Source organism: Salmo trutta, chromosome 26 (genome assembly GCF_901001165.1).
Source record: "Salmo trutta chromosome 26, fSalTru1.1, whole genome shotgun sequence".
In the NCBI taxonomy this organism is placed as follows: Eukaryota; Metazoa; Chordata; class Actinopteri; order Salmoniformes; family Salmonidae; genus Salmo; species Salmo trutta.
Window position 1 is genome coordinate 16826288 of NC_042982.1, and position 22630 is coordinate 16848917.

A 22630-nucleotide genomic window follows, 5' to 3' on the forward strand; every position below is an offset into this window, starting at 1 on the left:
TGTGGGGAAGTACTATCACAATGAGCTGTAGGTCTTCCATGTTTTAGGTAGAACATGAAGACTGGCTATATGGTCATCAGTGAGGAGCTGAGAGAGAAATTATATGGATTTCACGCCTCATTGACAATTCTTGCAAGCACTGGTTAACTGTTTATGCAACGAACCTACTGAACCACTTCCTCAAACTACAAGTGCTAATGCACTACAATTGGTATCTCTGGAGCAACACTCAATCCACTCATCCTGAGATGGAGACTTATCCCATCCTCCCATTTTTATTTAATTCTGACAGGTATCACAAGATTATTTATTGTAAGACCTTTTGAAGTACACACATTGTACTTACAGAAGGCTATATAGCTGGAGTAAATGTAAGTCCTGTAGTATTTATTACAGTATACTGCATGTACAGCTATAGAATGTCTTAAAAGCTATTCATAAGGTTATGAAAATGTTACATTTGTTAAGGCATATTGGTTTAAGTATTTTTAAGGCTCATGGTTATATATAAACCTGTCTGGCTCAGTTGATAGAACATGGCACTTGCAATGCCAGGGTTGTGGATTCAATTCCCATGGGGGGACCAGTACGAATGAAAATGTATGCACTTGCTACTGTAAGTCGCTCTGGATAAATGATAACTTTCAATCTTCTGAATGCATATCATGGTTTTTCATTTTCTGGTACATGAGGCAGTATCTTCCTGTGATAAGCTTTAGCTGGGGTCAGGGTTAGTCCCAGAAGTAACGCCTGTGTTTTCTGTCAACTGTATCCTGCTGCATCAGGAAAGTTCCAATTGCTAGGCACAGTTGGTGTCAATTCCCAACCAAAGGAGTGTAACAGGTGACATTAAGACCTTACATCACAAGGAGCTGGGGTCCTTCCTGAAGTGAAGAGTCAGGAGCTGAGGATCTTGTAGAGGGATGCCAGCTGCTGGTAGGTGTTCTCCCCCAGTGAGGACAGGGCAGAGCTGTACCTCCACACCACCTCCCCTGTCTGTGCATACAGGAAGCCTGTTGTCTCCCATAGTGAGGTGGTCAGTTCGCTACTCAGGCCGTGCACCATCTGACTGAGCTGGGACAGCAAGGAGAATCCCAGAGATGCTCCACCAACAGGATTCACCCACACTGCTGCCAGGAGCAGCAGCAGCCCCAGGAGCACCACAGGGGGAGTGGGATGGAGCTTCTGCCACAGGTCATGGAACCAGCCTCCAGGTTGACTCCCTGCCTCTGTCCTAAGAACCGTCTCTAGAATTGTGGGCTTGGCACAGCAGCAGACCCGAGGCACCGGCCCTTCCTCCAGCCCTCCGATGGTCACCCCCACCCAGTGCTGCTCCAGGTACTCAGCAGCGCGGGGGGTGATAGCGAGGGATTTGACTTCGGGCAGAGTGGCATTGACCAGTGCCTCCACCCTCTCACGGAACAGATACACCTTCTCCAGGAAGACCAGGGGGGAATCTTCATCCTCCACAGCTGAGCACAGAGACAACAAGTCCAGTTGCTCCTCCTGTGGGGAAGGGTGGCACCATAATATAGAATCAAAGGTGAGGAGTGATGTCATGACAACACCCAACCCCAGGCTATACTTACCTGCAGCTCCTTCAGCCTCTGGATGAGTGGATCGTAGGCCAGCGACACCTCCATGCTTGCGGTGTCCAGGGCCACCATGAATGCCTCTTTCTTCCTGGCAAGCACCAGCTCCAGCCCTTGGAAGTACTGTTCCACGGCCTGCCGGTCCTGCCTCACTAGGCCCTCACAGCTGGCCTTCTCCTGCTCCAGCTGCTCCCCCAGCTCACACACCTTCAGGAAATAATACTTCAGGTTACCTACCCAGAAATGGTCATTTGCTCAAACACATTAAATCCATTATTACTGACAAATCACCTCTGCCCAGCGGTGGTCTGAGAGCCTCCCCAGTAGGTGAGCGGGTGCCTGCCTTTCCCTGATGAAGGCTGCCTGCAGGTCATCGATGGGGTGTCCCTGGTGCTGGCCCACTGTTAGGCAGAAGCCACAGATGAGCTGGCGGTCCTGGACACAGTAGATGTTGAGGGGCTGTCGGTGGTGCTCAGGGCAGGAGGGGGGCTGTGGTTGGCTGTCCTTCTGGAACTGACAGGTAACGATGGGATTCAAATAAATGATATACCCCTTCATTATACTGCACCCTACTAACATATGCCCTGATTGTGACTATCCCCTAAGATCAAAAAGTATTAAACAAATACCTTCTCAATGATGGCGCGGAGGGAGACATTTATGGGCAATGCATCAACACCTGTTGGCGGGAGCTCTACCACACTGCGGCAGTTGGGGCACTTGAGTGGGAGCCGCAGCGGACGCCAGATTGAATAGACGGCAGAGACTTGGAGTACGTTGTCCAGGCAGGACTTACAGAAGGTGTGGGAGCAGGGCAGGACCCGAGGATCAGCAAAGAGGGAATAGCACACAGAACATGTCAGGTCCTCCTCTAGGTTATCCATGGTGGGGTGATGGGAAAATTAGGCTCTGTGTACCTGGCTTGTTGCTGCCCTCGTAATTTAATGCATTGTTTAGCCTGTAATTGGAAGAGAGGAAAACACGAGTTCTAAATCAAGAGTGAAGATCAAAGGTTTGATTTGTCCTGACAAAGACTCCAAACCCACTTGGATTAATATTTGCAATCTAATTGCTGGTGATGAGTATAAAGTAAATCATAATGATTCATCAACAGTTACACACGGGTGGAGTTGCTTCCTGACAACCTGCAAAGTTTAGTGGTCGGTACTTATGTGGCCTTCTAGCATATTTACATAAGAGTGCCAAAACAGTACCTCCAAACCTGGACAGCAGCGGATTACGACTTCACACCAGATGACTCCCACCTCACCGCTAGAAGCTATTTCAGTCTGACCGGATGATCAGCAGTTTCTACTGTCTCGGTCTAACCCATGTATAGGTTTGTAGGGCACTGCAATTATTGCCACTTGCACATTGCTCTGCTACATACATCACACATAATGAATAACGCTGGTTGACTGAGATGAACAACATTGAGAGCCACATGAGAATTGTTTCAGAACAATAATTCATTCAAATGGGGATGCGATATGGTTAGTGTAATAGTGTTATATACAGGGCCGGCTCTAGCCTTTTGGGGGTCCTAAGCAAGATTTTGTTGGTGGGCCTCGACCAAGTGGGCAAAAATAAGTGGCCTCCCCTCTTTATAGCAGAGAGAAACATTTACATTTTTAAGTTAATTTCCTGCAATTCTACATATTTTGCCATTGGGGCGGAGAGAAAATTGACCAATTTTATAACAAATGTCATGCAATTCTATTCGGTTTGCAATGGGGCAGAGATATTTTTGCAGTTTTAAAGCAAATTTCCTGCAATTCTACACATTTTTCCATGACATATGCCATGATATCTGAGTGAGAGTGACTAGCTAAATCAATGAGGGCCCCCTACAGGTCAGGGCCCCTGGGCATGTGCCTGGTCGATATTTGGACATGATTACTACAAGTTTAGATTACTGGCTAGGCTAATTTACCAATCTAAAAATGGTTAGCTGCTTGGCTTATTGAATGACTGACAAAAACTGCTGATTCAAAACCACATTTCGAACATGCACCTTGTGTATTCTACTATTCTAACTCTCAACAGTAAATTGCCAACCACAGTCCCTAAAAAAAAAGTGGCTGAGGGCCCTAAGCAACCGCTTATGTTGCAAGCCGGCCCTGGTTACATAATGACTAGAGTGGTTTTCTGAGACAGGTTGCCCAACAACAGTATAATGCAGTCGGTTTGGCTAGTGTAGTGCAATTGACTGAAATGTAACATAAGTATTGGAAACACTAACAGCTCCAACTACCAGAGATCAAGACTACTAGTAATGTATTACATTGATAATGTGGGGGCTTGCAAGAGCCCACTCATTTTGGTGGCAGGCTGCACTAAACTGTGACTGTACAAGACCCGGCACCTCAGGTTAGATTGCAGACAGGTAGATGCTCACGTGATCCTCCCAAACACCGGAGTGACACTATTCTTGCTGAAATAATGTGATAATGACAGCTCTGTCAAGAATGACATTTCGCCTAAAGGTGTTTTGAGATTAATTTGGATTTATCACAATTTAGGCTACACGTATTTTTTACCTTCCTATTTGTGCGGCACTGTTGACAATGTACAACAATAGACATATAACCTATAACATGGACTTCGGGCACACTCCTACATTTCTTCCATGAATATCTTAATCAACAAAATTAAACAAACGCCTAGACACTGTAAAAACGCTGCCGGAAGTGTTTACGTTTGAAAGAAAACAACCGTGATGCCAATGTCTGCCTGACACAGATGGTTGGCCGGGCTGCATTTCAGCAAGGCTACTGCGCATTTTTTTGGTTGATCAAAAACTCACACTGTTGCAAACTTTATGATAGACACGATTGATAAAGCCTAGCTTTTTAATTTCACAAGGTACAGTATGTGTTTTATTTTCAAAACGCTCACCGATGCCCGGACTTCGAAAATACGTGCCTAAGATCCTCCTCTTGCTCGCGTCCTGTCCTCGGTCTGGTCCCGGACTATAGTATCCCAGTGCGCATGCGAATTACAGCCTTTTTCCTATCATGTGCCTCAAATTGAAATAAAGTGCACTGTTACAAAGTAACTGACGATGGGGGTGTTGAGATACGGACGTACGATCCTCTTCTCATCACTCAGCTTGGTGACAAAAAGGGATGGGGGCGTGAGCATGCGGGTCTGGGCAGATGAGATGTAGGTAGTCATTGTTTGGTGTTTGTATTATATTTTTTTAAATAGTCAGTATCAAAGCGATACTTCTTTCACCATAGCACAGCATCAAAAGAAGAATGAAATGCTGCAAATGACAGAACATCCTACATGAAACTGCAGAGGCAACAGGCATAAGCCTACCACAGTATACATGAACCATTAAAAGACAAGAAAAACAGACCATACCTGTGGGTTTCACTATTTATTTTCTTGAAGACAATCTAGCCTGTAGATCCAACTCAACAGGTTAACCACCATTTCATTTTTATTTTTTTGAAACCACATATTTGCTAACAAGGAATGCTGAAAAAAAAATAAACTATGTTCAACAGAAGGTTATGATGACCACAAAGTGTAATCAATTTCTACAGTCTTTTTAAATTAACACAAAGAAAAATGGGGGAAGATTGGGCACCTAAATGGAAAACGGGGCAGGAGCAAGGGTTTGGGAGGTACAGCAAACTTGTTCATGAGTTCTCTTAGGTCAAGGAATAAGGCTCAACATTTATCATGAGCCACCCTGTCGAGGCTAGGGGGTCCAATCCCCGATACTTACCTTTCCCCAATTCAGGGGTGCCTCAAAATCAGGCAGAATAATTATTAACCCCTACTAAAAAAAAATGTTTTTTCAAATTCCCTAAAAATGGCTCAACATGAGTTGATTATGGCTACTACTGAATATAAAACAAAGCTTGTGGTTGGATGATGCATATTGTTGAAGGTGTTAGCAGGTCTGATTTGAGTCTAACCACACCTTTGAACGACTTCAGGCATCTCACTCTGCAGGTCATGTGCAAAACTGTTCAGATTTATCTTCAAATCAAAAACTTAAGTCAGTAGGGGGAGACGGGTAACATTTAAACAGCACAGTTTACTAAAAAAAAAAAAATATTACACTGTGTACACAGCCTAAAGAAACTAAAAACCCCTCAAATGAACTGTGCTATAGTTAATTACATGCAAAGGTCATGAATCAAAGTTACATAAAATGGCAATTTTTTATTTCCCCTTGTGATAAGTCAAAGCTATGGCAACAATACTGCAAAAGCAGTGATTTTTGCTTCAAGAGAAAGAAAAAACATTAAATCATGCTAGGGGAGTACACAAGTCATTTGGTTGACAATAATGATGATGTCAGAATTTCACAGCATCAAACCCATATCTGGTGCAAAGGTATGGTTAATGTGAGGAGGTGGAATATGATCCTTATTAATCACCTCACATAAGCAATGAAAGTAAAAGCAGAAAATAAAAATTGTACACACTGGATGCAAAAAGAAAAGCCACCAAATGCATCTTAATACAATGCACCCGCTGCTCCACCTGCCAATAGCGTTGTCCAGTGTCAATTAATACAAATTAAAAACAAAAAAACAAAACCCTTGTGATTACATGTTTTTTCATTTCCAAAGTTCTTCCTTTCAGGGATTATTATCTGCCTCTTTAGAAGGCAGAATTTCTTCTCGTATTTTCCTTCGTTTGCGCTTCTCGGTTTTGTTACTCTTATGTTGTATGTATTTTGTTTCTCTCTGCATGCGTTCACATCCAGTCTTCTTGCACACTCCAGACACGCACACACGCCACTCGTCCATTCTCTTGCACACGCCCGCTGGACTCTGGCCCTGCCCACCGCCACGGGGGGGAGGGGAGGGGGGGAGACGCCCCATCGAGGGCCTCTGGTTGGAGGAGATGAACCTGGCTCCTCAGCACTGAGTCCAGACATTCATACACAATGGGTCCATTCACACACACGTCTGATGGCGTGGCCGATTGGGGGATGGGCGCACAGGAGGTGGCGCCCCCTCCGGTCGGAGGACCGCAGAATTGTTATATGGTTCATCTTACGCTTATTTTGTTGGTTTTCCTTTTGTGTTTGTTGCCTCAATTTCTTGATTTGAAGTATTTGGTTCTCCCCGGGCTGACATCGCGTTTTTGTTGTCATTGTAGTAGTTTTCCGTTTTTTTTCTCGACAGCTCCAATAACATGGAAGTTACTTGGCGTGTCTCAACGCATTCGATGTAGATGTTTGTTTTTTGCAACATGTAGCCACTCACTCACACCCACTCGCCATCTCAAACTTCATTTGGGCTGGTTCCCCTGGAATGCCAAACGAAATCCACACATTTTCTCTCAGATAAGATGCAGCCACGGATCCCACGAGCCAAGCACAATGGATCTAATTTCTCTCACACTCTTTCGCTCTCTTTCTCTCCTAATTTGTTTTATGTTGAACAGAGTGCTGCATCGCAAACAAAACTCCAGACTCCCGAGATGCCTTCTAGAACTGGAACCCCTCTGTTGGCACGTTGGTGGAGGAATTGAAGCCGTACGTTCCCCCCTGGATCGCCTCCGGAACCAGGCTGGAGTCTTCATCAATCTGAACATGAGACAATAACTCAATCTATACCAATAAGACATTCCCCACAATGTAGTATGCACTACCTCCCCCAACCAAGACATGACCATATTAGAGCTCTGACTTACATCATCAGATGAGAAGAACTGATCAATAATTTCATAGGCCAGTTTATAGATGTCTTCATTCTCATGATTCTGGAGCTGCTCCACCTTCTCCAGACCTGAGGGGCAGGGAAGAGAGATGGTTCAGCAGTCAAATCTACACAGCCACTGAGATACAAACACGATACTTCAACATAAACAGTTGGGAGGAACAATGACACTTGAGGAGTAACTGAGTGGGCTGGGCTCAGACCTCCACACTCCTCGATGAGGTTGGCGATGGTCTCGGCCTCGTCGTCGGCCATCTTGAGGATGTTGCTGAGGCCATCCAGGACCACCTGCACCACCTGAGCATCCTTCACTATCAGCAGGTTACAGAAGGGAGGGATCACCTGCTGCTGGATCAGGTACGCAACCTACAGGACCATAGAAGGGTCAGCTTGAGGCTTTACAAAATACATTATAAAAGGTGGGAATTCAAGTGTATGGATGTCAGGTGAGGTGTATGTGGTAAAGTGGGTAGGCCTCAGTTGAGCTCACCTGGTCCTTCCTCCCACTAATTGTCAGATTGCTGATGGCCCAGGCTGCTTCTTTCTGTGTTCCAAAGTCTCCCTGCAAAAACATTTGAATGAATATTTCCCCAGTAAGATTCTCTCATCACTGCTTCATTTTGTGCGAGAGAAAGCTCTGATGAAGAGATGAATGAGGCAGTGAAAGTGATGAAACAGACCTTGTCCAGAAGGTGGATGATCATGGGTACCAGGTTGGCATCAATGACAGCCTGCACCTGCTGCTGGTTGCCTGCTGTGATGTTGGACAGGAACCACACTGCCTCCTGCAAGATGGGAGAAGAAACAGCAGCACTCAGTGTGACTATTCCTTCAAGTGTTGTGTGTGAGAGGCAGGGCGTACAGAGACTGAATAAGCAGTCAGTGTGTGCGCTAGAGTGTGTGCATGTGTGTCAGGAGGACTGCAGAAATGGTGAGGAGTTCACACGTGGAATTCAAAGGTGTGTGGACTGAGCTAGATCAGACTCCAGGGGCCTGCTCAGAGCTGTGGCCCCTGGTCGAGATGGGGTGCTGGGGGCAGGGCAGGGGCGGCCGTGAGGCCCTAATCATTGGCTCAGTCACGGAGGGAGGGGCCTCTGTTTGAGTGACAGGCCTCAGATGCACTCCGATATCAGCAGAGACCCATGGGTCTTCTGCGCCCACTACCCTTCACCCAGAAATACTACACACACAAACACACTCACTTCTCACACTCTACCCACCGTCCCAGACCACCCCAAAATCTACTCAAACTGCAATTTCCACCAGCTTCTTGAAGTCTCCTTGATACGGCTCTTCCATGATGCGAGTACCGAACTAATAGTTATATCCCCATTCACTGTCATTCATACAGCATTCACACTAGCACCATGTCTCTGATTTCATCACTTCTAGCATGATCAGTCACACTGACACACCTGCTGTGCTGTGGCAAGGTGAAGCGGTGCAGAGTGTATGTATTATGGCGTGTTTGTTACCTTATTGATCTTCTCCTTGGGGTGTGTGAGGAGAGAGGGGAAGTGTCCCAGGGCGTCACAGTTGAGCACCACCTGGGTCTGTTCATCTGTTCCAGTCACTATGTTGCCCACCGCCCGCAGTGCAGCAGTCTACAGAGAAACACACAATCAAGTTCCACATAGCAGTCAATACAAACAACTCCAAGCATCAACAAACATTCATGCAACTAACTAAAGTAAGCAAACCAACCACCACCCAAAGAATGTTTGAGTATGAATATCAGCACAGTAACCACCAGACAAGGCATCAGGGCCAGGAGTAAGACCCATTCAAGTCCTGAGCAGTATCATCTCCAGGGTCAGCTAGGGCTGGGCGGTATACTGCATTTTACGATATACTGGTATTGATGAACGGACAGGTTTGGGTTTTTATGGTATTTTAATGTTTTTGTTTCTTTAATGTGATACGCCGTGTGTAACGTCCATTTTTATAGTTTACTTCGCTATTTGAGTCATCCCAATTGGCGCCACTTTCCAAAAAGCTGAGTCAGAGCAAACGTAATTAGCTATACAGCCTGATATTACCAGTAGACCTAAATCGTCATGTTTGTGCAACAGTATCTTCTAAATCAAGAAGGAATACGCAAAGCATGAAGACGCTAAGAGAAAACATTCAACGTAGCCAAATATTATAGGGTCCCCTAGGAAACACAAGAATTTGGTTCCTACCCTGTCATAATAACTCCTCCCTGGCAATTTAATTCGATGTCACGTCAAATACTGTATTTAAAGTGCCCACTATTAATATTCTAACTAGAATAATCTATTTCCATGATTCCAACTTGTTTCTCTAAATCGCAAGTCAAATCACAATTGCAACATTTGGTTAAAAATAAGGCCAAGATTGTTTGCCCATATTGTGCAGCCCTACTTGGCAGCGTGGAAATTATGTCAAATGAGCGCAGGTAATACAGAAAATGGTGAAAATACGGAATTGAAGTTGAATTGAACAGTATAAAACAATCAGAATGGAGAAAGACTCGTTGAAATCACTTAGAATATGTGTTGCCACCCTAGGATCACTCACTACTCATAAAGTACAACTTTTATTATTCAAAAACTAAAAATACCATCCAATTGTATTTTTGTTATACTGTGATGATATTTTGGCAATATCGCCCAGCCCTAGAGTCAGCTGACCTACTGCACCATAGTAACTGACTTAGACACCCAACAGCCCCACCCAGCCAGACAGGAACCCATCTCAGATCAAAAGACTGCAGCTCAGGACAAGAGCTCTTCTCCAAACCCTAACCACCGCAGTGCACAGGTCTCCAAGTCCCTGACCGAAAACAACCCCTTGCCCCGCCCCCTTCAGACCTGAAGGTAACTGATATGGGTAAGTGATGTGGTGATGGCTCTACCTATCCTTCTAATGAGCATAGAGAAGCCACCGCCATATTGCTTACACACCTATCTGATTCAATCACATCTGTAAACACAGCTATGGTCGGGCACGGCTCATTCCTTACAAAAGCAACCATTCCATTTGGTTGGCGTCCGTCTTCCTGAGCCCCACTGAGTATGATGGAGCTGATCCTAGATGCTGATCTACAGACAGTTTCCTCGTTAACTTCACTAGGGTAGGGGGCAGCATTCGGAATGTTGGATGAACTAAACGCACCAACAAAACTGAGGCTTTTGGACATAAAGAGGGACATTATCGAACAAAACAAACATTTGTGTAACATGGAGTCCTGGGAGTGCCACCAGATGAAGATCATCAAAGGTAAGTGATTAATTTTAACGCCATTTCGTGAGCCCTCTCCTTGGTTGGAAAATGACAGTATGGTTTTCTGTGGCTAGGCGCTGACCTAACATAATCTCAAGGTATGCTTTCGCTGTAAAGCCTTTTTGAAATCTGACAAAGCGGCTGGATTAACAAGACGTTTATCTTTAAAATGGTGTATAATACTTGTATGTTTGAGGAATTTTAATTATGGGATTTCTGTTGTTTTGAATTTGGCGCCCTGCAATTTCACTGGTTGTTGTCGAGGTGGGACGCTACCGTCCCACTGATACCAGAAAGGTTAAAGATGAGACTTGTGGGGCTAAGCTGATCCTAGATCTGTGGCCGACGGGCATCTCTGTGTCTCCGTACCTGGACTTTGACCTCCTGGTGGCTAAGCAGGGGCACCAGGTTGGGCACAATGCCTGAGTCGATGACCATCTGAATCTGCTCGTTGCCAGCGTCTGTGAGGTAGGACAGAGCCCACACTGTGTCCACCAGGATCTACAGGGGTCAACACAGGGTCACAGGGCCCAAAAACAAAACATTCACTCATTCATCAACATATAGATCATGCATTAATATCCACTTGTGGTTATTAAAAAAATGGGGAAATCAATGTCAACTTTTACTAAAATCGGGTTGTGTCTTCCTGAATACAATCAGTGATTGAGGAACTCACGTTAACATCAGTGTGGTGGATCAGCACACAGAGAGCTGGAAGAATCTGAGAGAGAAAAGAGGGAGAGAGGAAGAGAGTCAGTGAGAGAGATAACAAAATGACAGGAATAGGATATTCCCACTGGGGATGTGTCAAATGGACAATATTTATGTTTAAACAGCCATTTGGTGGGGGGTGTCTGTTAAAATGATATGGAAAATTCATAAGAGTTGAGCCTCACGCTTCAACGCTCTTAGTTGTTTCAGAAATTGACCCACTAACTTTATTCATTCAACTTACATAGCGTAATTCATTATATAAAGAAATCTCAAAGGGATGTAAAGCAACAACAAAAATCAAGCAATTTAAAAACAAATAATCCTCATGAGTTGATCAACAGTCAAGAGACTGAAGGATGAGAAAGTTCATGGCTTGAGGGAGGAGATCAAAGGGGTCAGCCTTTATAGCCCATCGTCTAGTTAGGTTATAACACTGAAAATAACTGCAACGATTTTAATTTTGTGGGGGAAAAAAAACATTTTCTGTTAGGGATTCCTATTAACATTAAGGATCCCAATTTCCCACGCCTTTTTTCTAAGGGGCTTATGGCAGTTTAGAGACATGGTCCAGTATTATCTAGCAGTGATACCTCTTCCAGACATGCTGCTCTGAGCACTAAATCAGCCCTCATTTCACCAGCTTAGGAGCACACCTGCTGGGTACTGACTAATCCTGCTCTCTCCCTCCATTCATCCCACTGACAACTAGCCAACTACTGATCAATCCCTCCATCTCTCACATTAGGGGAGAGAGACATTGGCAGGAAACAGGAATGAAACAGGAGCCAGGAGGACATAGAGACAGATTGATACATACACCCCAGGGGCACACCCAGTACATAATGCTCAAGTTCAACAACACACTGACAGAGAGATTCAGATCAACAGACAGACTAACAGAGCCACTCCTGGACAGTGTACAAAGGTCATTTTGCCAGGACAGACTGACCATGATCAAGGTGGCACAAACACTCCCTCTCTTACCTCCTGGATGGTCTCCATGGGTGGTGGTGGGTCCTTGTGGCGGCAGAGGTTGACCATGACCCAGGTGACGTTACGGAGGAAGGTGATGGGGATAGAGGGGCTGATGAAGGACAGCAGGGGCTTCACCACGCCAAGACTGATCACATAGTCCCTGCACTGGGGGCCGTCGCCTAGGAACAGAGATTGTTTGTGAAACTCTCACCGATGACGCCTTGAGACAAACAGAGAATCCCTGAGCCATTCCCACAATCAGCCTCCATTGTTAGAGACACACAGAGAAGGATCCAGACTCACCTATGATGTTGCCCAGGGCCCAGACCGCCTGCTCACACACATTCTGGTGAGGAGAGTGCAGCAGCCTCAGGAACAGTGGCACAGCATCTGCAGGAGAAGAAATGCTCTAATTAATTTTTAATAGCTAACTCCATCACCAAAGACTACAAATAATCTGCCTTTCAGGGGCACATAAACTACAAATCCAAGACCTGTTAGGCATGATGATAGAAAATCCCCCAGAAAGTACTGGCAGTGGTTGCGCTGATATTATAAGCTGGTACTTACTGGACTGGACCACTGCCTGGGTCTGCTCTGAGGTTCCTGAGGCAATGTTGGTCAAAGCCCAGGCAGCTTCAAACTGTAGAGATGGACTGGAGACAGAGGCAGAAGTGAGATGGAGGAGGTAGAAAGAGAAAGGGTGGAGAGAGGGGAGGGATAGAGAGAGGGGAAAAATGTGTGATGGAAAGGCTTCTTTTTCCACCCGTCAGTGGTTCTAACAATCCTCACATTGTTTATGAAAACATTTGCATTGCAACATACTTTCATCATCATCTGAAGAGATCCATTCTCAGTGCAGTGACGCTTAGCTTACATTCACTGCAGCACTGCTTAGGTCACAACCACTTGTATTATATAACACACAGAGTAATTATAACACAAAGTAAAGCCCTGCTTACTTGTCATCTCTGTCCAGACAGTGCACCAGGATGGGGAGAATGCCAGACTTGATCAGGTCATCTATGGGAGGGTTACGGTCACTAGACAAAAGCTTCCTGCAGGGAGAAAATGTCCATTATTCACACATACTTACACCAAAACATAAAATTAAGGAATGTGAAATGTAAACATCTGAGTTGTTGCACAACACCGGTGCTGTTGACTACAGACATGACAATGCAATCTCACAATGATTACACAAGACCAGCGACAATGACACAGAACTAAGTCTAGCATGTTTGCCGGAAACCATGAAATAATTTGTAGGCTATGCTCTAGAACATGCCACTCCATTACATTCTAGAGATGGGTTTTGGAACCATGTTTGAGTGTGAATCACCATGGCAACCAGCAGAGCCGGGTGTAGGAGGAGAGAGTTCCTACCTTGCAGCCTGCACGGCACTCAGCTGAACTCCCTGGTTATCACTGGTGGCATTCTGCAACACAACAGCACACAGGGAATCACATACTGCGGAAGCAAATCCATGTCTAAGAAATGTTTCAAAATTGGAAGTGTACTTACTTGTACTATTGCTTCAAGAGAGGTGTTTTGCTGCAAGATAAAAGGAGATATTTGGTTAGGGAACAATTTATTTTGTCTATGTCAAACACGGCCAGTGGAAACGTAATGGTTTGTTTGCACTGTGGCCACACCTTGGGAGGCAGTCCTGACTAGGAAGAACAAGTCTGAATGCCTGGAGACACTAATCAGGCCGACAGGAATGTCAACACGGGCCAAACATTGTACATTACAAATCCTAAAAAAAGATACTATAAAAAAAACACAGTACAGTTAATAGTCATCCTATTTTGTTCATATTTTATTGCAACAAGAGGTCCCCTCCCATTTGTTTTGGAGTGCATGTGGATATCTTTTAGCTAACAGTTCTAGAAACTCAGTCTTTACCATATATCTCATTCACCTGTTAATCCCTATCACACCAGTGATTACCTCAAGGAAGGAAGGAAAGCCATGCTCTCTGGAGGATCACAGAGGAAAATGACAGAGGGCCAATCAGAACGTACCGATCTGAAGTCTCCGTCGGCATCAGAGTCTTCGCAGGTGTCCTCATGGGGCACGTTTCTCCTCTTCAGCAGGTGTTCGTCTCTTTTGTTCTGCAGAGAGCAGAGCAAGACAGCCGTCTTAACGTACATGCATCAGCATGGCAACAGGCTCAACTATTAAACATGCACTTAAAGGGATACTTTGAGATGTAAGCAGATACCCATAGACTTCCAATCATTGCGCTAACACTACTTAGCATTGGCTTCAAACTACCATCAGACAGGACAGAAATAAAAACAGTATCCACAAGTTCATCTGACTCTGGGTAAGTAGATAAAGGGCCTTATTGCCAAAATCCCGAAGTATCCCTTTAAACCCATCTTTGATACCCTGATTGAAATGCATTTGTATCTCGTCTGACATAGATTAAAGGAAAGAAGTTGAACGATTACCTTGCGGAGTTCCACCACCACCTCTGTCCTCTGTCTTCTCATCGTCTATTGCGGAGAAAACCCATACATTAGCCTAGTACAAATATACACTGTATGTGTGCCTGATTATTTGGTGATACTTCCACAATCCATACGCAAAACATAAATGAGATGTTTATCCTCCCAATATGATGAGATGACGGCATCCTGTGTATTTGTGCTTAGAGAGCTGTTCAGAGTCAGATTGTTCATCCACAGCTTTGATGGCACAGTGATAGAACCAGCCTGCCATACCACTGCCTGAAATCCCCAGCTCACATAACACAGACCTCATTTACATAGACTGACTTAATACAGATCTCAACTACTGGTGTTTTGTATGTAAGGGCTCGTGTTAATAATGGGTGGTAATACGAGGGACCACTTTCAAGCACCTGATTGACAGACATTACATTTCTTATAAAGACTTATTAAATAATTTGCTGTCATAAAATACTGGCCTTTGGCATGATTGGATGATATAGTGAAAGTATGAAGTTAAATTCTTCTGTCTAGAAGGGCCCTGCCCATTTCCTTCTTATACTCCCACTCCACAATGAAGTGGCAGACAGTGCATCACTCAAATATGATCAGCACTTCTATCGTGTGTTGGTGTGATATAGCCTAGTTATGCATGTTAGTTGTTATGCAAGCAATATTCTTGTTTCCATTGCAAACAATGCCCCTGCCATTGACTAGCCATATTACATCATCATTAAAAAGAGGCACGCACTTCTTCTCTAGCTTAAACATAATAAATAGGCCTAGCTAGTATAAAGTGTTCCCCTATCATCTGTTCCCCTTGCCTATAATAATTTAGCTTCCACTAGTTTGAACTAAAAATGTAGCTAAGTTGAAGAAGCCTTGGGTGTTGGTGTGGTGCCCTTGCACCCAGTCTGGAACGGTCTGGGGGGGAAATAGCTTTGGGACAACATCGGGAGTCTGTATATTGGTTGGACTCCCTGAGTTGTGCATCATTCTGATGGCTGGCGACGTAAAATAACCCTACCACAATAAAGCCAGCTTCACCAAAAAAACGTTTCCTGACAATAAAGGCATGTGCATAATCTCTAGGAACTCTACATATTGTGGTAGGTTTATTTTCTGTCGCCACCCATCAGAAGGATTCACAACTCTGGGAGTCCAACCAAACACAGCCCCCCGATGTTGTGTTCCAAAGCTAGGGAAAACACTGATTAGTATAATGTAATGTTAACGTTTAACTGTCCTACACTTGCTATCCATCTACCTCACAATGGCTATAACTTTCGTTATGGGTCTACCAAGGCCCGCAAAGGGACCCTGACCAGCTACATTCCGCCATTGTTTTGATGTGCTACGCTAGCATGTTAGCTAGTAACCTAGCTAGCTACCAACAGCGGGTACTGGCTAACTAGACATTATTCAATATTTGTAGTTAAAGAAGCTGCCAACTAGTAAGCGGCTAACATATACCATTACGTTTGACACTTGGAACATCTAACTACGAAGCTAAAGTTAAATTGACAAACTCAGTTGGGTGGCTAACGTTAGCTAGCTAAATTGATCTAGCTATCGTTAGCTAGTATAGTTGAGGTCTTTACTGCGTAATTTTCTATTTGAGGTCATTAGTTAGCTAGCCAACGGTAGGTACCAGTTTTAAAATCTTAATGGCTACAAGGATATATACCATCTGATAATTGCGTGTAAATTAGTTAGCTAGCTAACTACATAGCTAGCTAGCTGTAGCCGGGGAGGGGTGGTACATTATAGCTGGCTAGCTAACTACATACTTAGCTAGCTAACGTTAGTTAATCCAATCCACAGAGGTGGCTGACTAGCGCAGTCGTTAGAAGGGGATACGAATCTAGTTTAGAGAACCACGTTATCCCCTCGAAAAGATGTGGTTAAGTATATCAATTCCAAACTGGATGGGGACACAGTTACCTAACTACATTTCAGATGACTGTCGTATAGCAAATATTGCTAGCTAGAACAGCGTGTTTGTTAGTGTACCATTGCTATCACGGCCTGTAGACTAACTAGCTACCAGTTTAGATGGAACTGGAAGTCGTTTGCTAGCTCGGTTAGCTGGGGACGTTGTGGATTACTTTTATTCTGGTTCAGAAAGTCGGGTGGATTGATAGAAAGGCCTTGGTCTATTTGACGATCAGATAAGGCCTGGTTTGGTCTGGGTGCAAAGTTCCAGATCCTGAAAATTACAAACGACGTCACACAGCGCAGCCCCAAGCAACAAAATAGCGCATATGAAAAGGGACCCATCGACGGAATCAGAATACTTTACCTCCAAATCGCGACCCTTGTTCTTGAAATTCTTCAGCCGCTGGTTGTCTAGTTTCTCGTTGTCAGACATGTTAGCAATTTTAGCTATGTTTTAACACCGTTTGAAATGAATCAGCTACTCCTTTCGAGTTCTTTTTTTCAGGCCTTTCAGTTACCGGACTATTTTTTGTTGGTCTGTCCGCGGTGCATACTGGGAATGCCGGTCGTAGATACACAGCCTCGCTCTGGCGTAGAAGGGTGGGGAATTCCCGTTATTGCTCACTCATTGGTCTCGCGAAATAGGTTATTATTCCTCACTAGGTCGCGCTGTGGTTCGCAGCTAGTTCAGACCACCACACTGTAATGATCTGTCAATCAGTGCATTTTGGTAACGTGTTAGTAGGCCTAAACAGTTACTAGTCCTATATTGATATCGATATAGACTTATTCCATATCGGTTCTGCCCATCATTAATAAATATCAAGTTGTCTTGCCTTCTTGACCCTGAAACTATCTATAGTAGTCACTATGGCAACAATCAGAAATGTCGCTCGGTACCAACTGCCGAAGTCAGGTGTCAAAACTGTTATTTCACTTATTTAAATAATACATGAACGTTAACAATGCCCAGAATAGTTTTTTTTCTCCAGAATAGACTATAAGCACATAGCTAGTAACGTTACAACAGTAAGTTAACGCGTTGGTCGTTAACGTTAGCTATGACTGTTACAATTAGCGAAAGTAAGATTAATACCATCAAATATGTTGTTTTCAATGTTGTGCATTATAGTGAGCTTCATTGTGTATAGGCATACATACCTGCAGGTCCATTTGGTTAACACTTAATATTTCCAGGGCAATACTAAGTTGTCTAAAGTGCAAAGTTCTCCAGTTTCATCTACAAATTGTTGTGTCCCATAAAAAAACACTTCCTTAGATTCTAGAATGTGGAACATGGAACTAAAATCTAATTTGATGTTACAGAGCCAATTCCAATTGAACTCTACCTTTTTTAATGGAATATATGGGACATACTTTCATTATGGAAGCATTGTTTTGGGACATGTTTATCATTCTAATCCACAGATATCTCACACTCTTTTGAGATCTCTCAATCAGTGTTATATCTCAATCAGTGTATTTGGTTTAAGCCTACTACTCCTGTGTCTAAACTTGTAATTTCTAAACTAAAGAAGTCTGTAAATGTTGTATATTGCTCTCTCATTAGGGGTTTGTGATTTGTGATGTTGTTCAGTCCATTTGAATACTTGCATTATTCCCCTGTTCGCTCCAGATAAATTAGTCTACAAAATAACTGTGCAGGCTAAATGCATTGCATCTGATTCTGGTCATGACTATGTAAAATATTAAATAGTTAATATTTCTGCCTTGAAAAGTAACACCTTCAATATCAATGAGTGGTTTTTAATTTATAATTAAAAAAATCACAAGGAAATGCAGAAATTCACATTGATGTATGAAAAACACTTTTGAACAATCAACAAATGTGCAAAATGATAGCTTTCAGCGTTAGATACGTTGGGATCTCAAGTTTGTTCTGGAGAGTCTTGTCCCCATATTCAAGAATGACTGGGTCAGAATGATCCAACACAGGGCATTTTAAATCGGATACTCTGCTCAAAATAATCCAGAAGAAGAATAAAAAATAATCCAAGGGAGATTATTACACCCATCAATAGGGTTTTATAATCACTGGTCTTAGCTGCAGCCCAGGCCTTGAGTCTTGGTCATCATCGTAATGGCTTTGGGTTTCAGTTGTTTTACTGTGTTCTTTATATCTGCCTTAGTCTGCTTTAGTGAAGTCTTCAACAGATAGGCAACCCTTCTGAAGCCTTCCTCCAGGCCCACACCAGTCTTCCCAGAGCACGGCTGGACAAACCAATCCCTGTTTCCATATACCCTCCTCAGGTCCAACCTGTGGGTGATCTCCTGTGGGCTTGCTGCCCCGGGGAGATCCTGCTTATTGGCCAGCACCACCAGAGGAAGGCTTTTTAGACTCCTGCTCCTCAGCACCTGTTGTGTGATGTAAAAGACCAGTATACACATTATTATACCCCATAACAACATGGCCTAATATGACAAGAAAGAGATCTGGATATGACCTGTAATTTATTTACATTCATGCATCAGGATAAGGCTGAATTGTATAAAAAAGTTATATTATGAATAAATAATGACCTGATGGAGCTCTTTCTTTGCCTCATCCAAACGCCTGCGGTCCCAGCTGTCCACCACAAACACGAGGGCCTCCGTGCCCGGGTAGTGGTGCTTCCAGTGGGGCCTCATCCTCTGCTGGCCTCCCACGTCCCACACGGTCAACCCCGGACCTCTCGCCTCCGTCTCCAGCATCTCCACGTTGAAGCCCACGGTGGGCACAGTGATGACAGACTCGTTGTACTTGAGCTTGTAGAGCAGGGTGGACTTCCCTGAGCCGTCCAGGCCCAGCATCACAATCTGAGCCTGATGAGGGTGTTTAGACCCATGCAGTCCCATGCTCAACCCAAACACAGGTCCTGTTGTCTGGAGAAGAAGGCTGGCTTGTGTTGTTGTTGCTGCCTCAGCTCTGTGCAGTAATGCCCTGCCCGCAGTTACTTTGTGCTCTGCTCTGTAAGCTCTGTCTTTTTCTGAGCTCTAGCTGTGATGAATCCCCTCTTATAAAGCAGGGTGCAAATCAGAATGGCTTATGTACACCGAGGAGGCAGCAAGACCACTCCCCCTGTTGTTGTAAGATGCTCAAGTCATTACGCAGCTTTCGGTAAAGCTTTTTATGTCTCTGGTGATGGTTCAGGTTAGAGCCTCTGTGTCTTATATTACTATTGCACTGCTGAAAGATTCACCTGCTTCAGACCATCACACTTAGCAGGAAGTCCTTTCTAGGGTGTAGGGGGGTTTGTGTTCCTTCCTGAGTGATCGTGTCCTGGAAATGGCGTCAGAGTGACAGTTTTAGACCAGTAGGTCATGGGTACTCATCTGGCCTGTAAGGTTAGTGGGTTACATCATACAGTTATTTTTGAAGCCACAACATGCCAGACCAGCACTCCGTCACAACAAAACCATTTGGGAAAGTTGGCTGAGGGTGTAGATTCCAGGCACCATAGCATGAGATAACTTTCATAGTCCCCCATATAAATCAACCGGTCTATTGTTCAAACATAAACGTCATTATTAGTATCACCAGTATAAATCATATAATAAATCATATATATTTTCGGCTTGGGCTACACCCATTTATCTACACTGAACAAAAATATAAACACAATATGTAAAGTGTTCGTCCCATGTTTCATGAGCTGAAATAAAAGATCCCTGAAATTTTCCATAAGCTTATTTCCCTCAAATTTTGTGCACAAATTTGTTTACATCCCTGTTGGTGAGGATTTTAAGCTTTGTCAAGATAATCCATCCACCTGATAGGTATGTCATATCAAGAAGCTGATTAAACAGTGACATTTTAAACAATAAAAGGACACTCTAAAATGTGCAGTTTTGTCACACAACACAATGCCACAGATGTCTCAAGTTTTGAGGGAGTGTGCAATTGGCATGCTGACTGCAGGAACGTCCACCAGAGCTGTTGCCAGATAATTAAATGTTAATTTCTCTACCATAAGCCGACTCCAATGTCGTTTTAGATCATTTGGCAGTACGTCCAACCGGCCTCACAACAGCAGGCCATATGTAACCACTCCAGCCCAGGACCTCTACATCTGGGGGGGTTTGCAGAAGAATATTTCTGTCTGTAATAAAGCCCTTTTGTTGGGAAAACTTATTCTGGTTGGCTGGGCCTGGCTCCCAAGTGGGTGGGCCTATGCCCTCCCAGGCCCATCCATGGCTGTGCGCCTGCCCAGTCATATGAAATCCATAGATTAGGGCCTAATTAATTTATTTCAATTGACCGTTTATATTTTTGTTTAATATAGATAATGCAGTTCGAAGTGCTGAAAACAGGGCACGTGAATTGTAAGATCAAAAAACAAATCAATGTATTCTAACAGTTTATTATTATCATAAACTACTTATAAAGCCCATTATAAATCAATTTAAGTTTACCTTAATGTAAAGTGTTACCTGGATTCACCCAGTCAACATCTACCACCATGTATCTCATTTACTGTACAAATTCAAAACAAAAATACTGTACAAAACAAGTGCTATTGACAAACCAACAGGTGGCATAATCAGGCTTCTTTAGGCCACTCACCAGCACGGTCGTTGAAATATACTGTATTTGCAGCTCTCTCAAATCAATCAAATATAATTTATCAACATCATTTTTTTTCTCCCATGAATGAAGACCAAAAAAGACAATGCTATGATCATTAATCCTTTTATTGATATCTGTTTGATTTTATCTTAAAATACACAGATTATATATTTTTAACAGTTTCTTAAATTCAACAAAAACAAATACAAACTCCACAAACATTCTGTAACATACATTATTTTGGAACTGAAAAAGCACAAACATACTAATCTAGTAAAATACCTCTTTTGTTAATAAACCAAAGAGTTGGTGCATTGCTTTCTTCATTGCAGATGTGGAGGGAGAGGGTAACATGGGAACAGTACAGTGCCTTCGGAAAGTATTCAGACCCCTTGACTAGTTCCACTTTTTTTAGCCTTATTCTAAAATTACATTGTTTCCCCCCTCAAATCTACTCACAATACCCCATAAAACAAAGCAAAAAAGTTTATTTAAAAACTTATTTTGTGCTAATTTATATTTAAAAAAAACTGAAATATCACATTTACATAAGTATTCAGACCCTTTACTCAGTACTTTGTTGAAGCACCTTTGACAGCAATTACAGCACTGAGTCTTCTTGGGTATGATGCTACAAGCTTGGCACACCTGTATTTGGAGAGCTTCTCCCATTCTTCTCTGCAGATCCTCTCAAGCTCTGTCAGGTTGGATGGGGAGTGTTGCTGCACAGCTATTTTCAGGTCTCTCTAGAGATGTTCGATCGGGTTCAAGTCCGGGTTCTGGCTGGGCCACTCAAGGCCATTCAGAGACTTGTCCCGAAGCCACTGTAGCCTGCATTGTCTTGGCTGTGTGCATAGGTTTGTTGTCCTGTTGGAAGGTGAACCAGTGACCTAAGTGTCAGTGACCTGAGGGTTCTTGGTTACCTCCCTGACCAAGGCCCTTCTCCCCCGATCGCGCAGTTTGGCCTGGCGTTCAGTTCTAGGAAGAGTCTTGGTGGTTCTAAACTTCTTCCATTTAAGAATGATAGAAGCCACTGTGTTCTTGGGGACCTTCAATGCTGCAGACATTTTTTGGTACCCTTCTCCAGATCTATGCCTTGACACAATCCTGTCTCGGAGCTCTACGGACAGTTTCTTCGACGTCATTGCTTGGTTTTTGCTCTGACAACTGTGGGACCTTATATTGACAGGTGTGTGCCTTTCCAAATCATGTCCAATCAATTGAATTTACCACAGGAGGACTCCAATCAAGTTGTTGAAACATCAAGGATGATCAATGTTAACAGGATGCACCTGAGCTCAATTTCGAGTCTCATAGCACAGGGTCTGAATACTTATGTAAGTAAGGTATTTCTGTTTTTGCTTTGTCATTATGGGGTATTGTGTGAGGAATTTTATTTATTTAATCCATTTTAGAATAAGGCTGTAACGTAACAAAATGTA

General features: G+C 43.6%; 3 protein-coding genes across 3 annotated transcripts; all 3 read right to left on the minus strand.

The window, feature by feature from the left end:
- Window positions 1-241: 241 nt before the first annotated feature.
- On the minus strand, window positions 242-4900 carry trim59 (tripartite motif containing 59). The gene is made up of 5 exons (XM_029715011.1): window positions 4491-4900; window positions 2222-2550; window positions 1884-2105; window positions 1590-1799; window positions 242-1506 (listed from the first exon to the last, which is right to left on the minus strand). Exons 2-5 carry the CDS (start codon window positions 2474-2476, stop codon window positions 898-900), a joined length of 1296 nt encoding a protein of 431 aa, XP_029570871.1. The 5' UTR covers window positions 2477-2550; window positions 4491-4900; the 3' UTR covers window positions 242-897.
- Window positions 4901-6253: 1353 nt separating this feature from the next.
- On the minus strand, window positions 6254-17191 carry LOC115163273 (importin subunit alpha-3). The gene is made up of 17 exons (XM_029715010.1): window positions 16986-17191; window positions 14684-14728; window positions 14252-14341; window positions 13749-13778; window positions 13610-13662; window positions 13186-13281; window positions 12794-12879; window positions 12527-12613; window positions 12233-12402; window positions 11211-11255; window positions 10901-11032; window positions 8761-8889; window positions 7966-8070; window positions 7776-7847; window positions 7489-7651; window positions 7260-7354; window positions 6254-7152 (listed from the first exon to the last, which is right to left on the minus strand). Exons 1-17 carry the CDS (start codon window positions 17052-17054, stop codon window positions 7054-7056), a joined length of 1566 nt encoding a protein of 521 aa, XP_029570870.1. The 5' UTR covers window positions 17055-17191; the 3' UTR covers window positions 6254-7053.
- Window positions 17192-18366: 1175 nt separating this feature from the next.
- On the minus strand, window positions 18367-19633 carry LOC115163964 (ADP-ribosylation factor-like protein 14). The gene is made up of 2 exons (XM_029716139.1): window positions 19163-19633; window positions 18367-18997 (listed from the first exon to the last, which is right to left on the minus strand). Exons 1-2 carry the CDS (start codon window positions 19475-19477, stop codon window positions 18683-18685), a joined length of 630 nt encoding a protein of 209 aa, XP_029571999.1. The 5' UTR covers window positions 19478-19633; the 3' UTR covers window positions 18367-18682.
- Between the last annotated feature and the right edge of the window lie 2997 nt (window positions 19634-22630).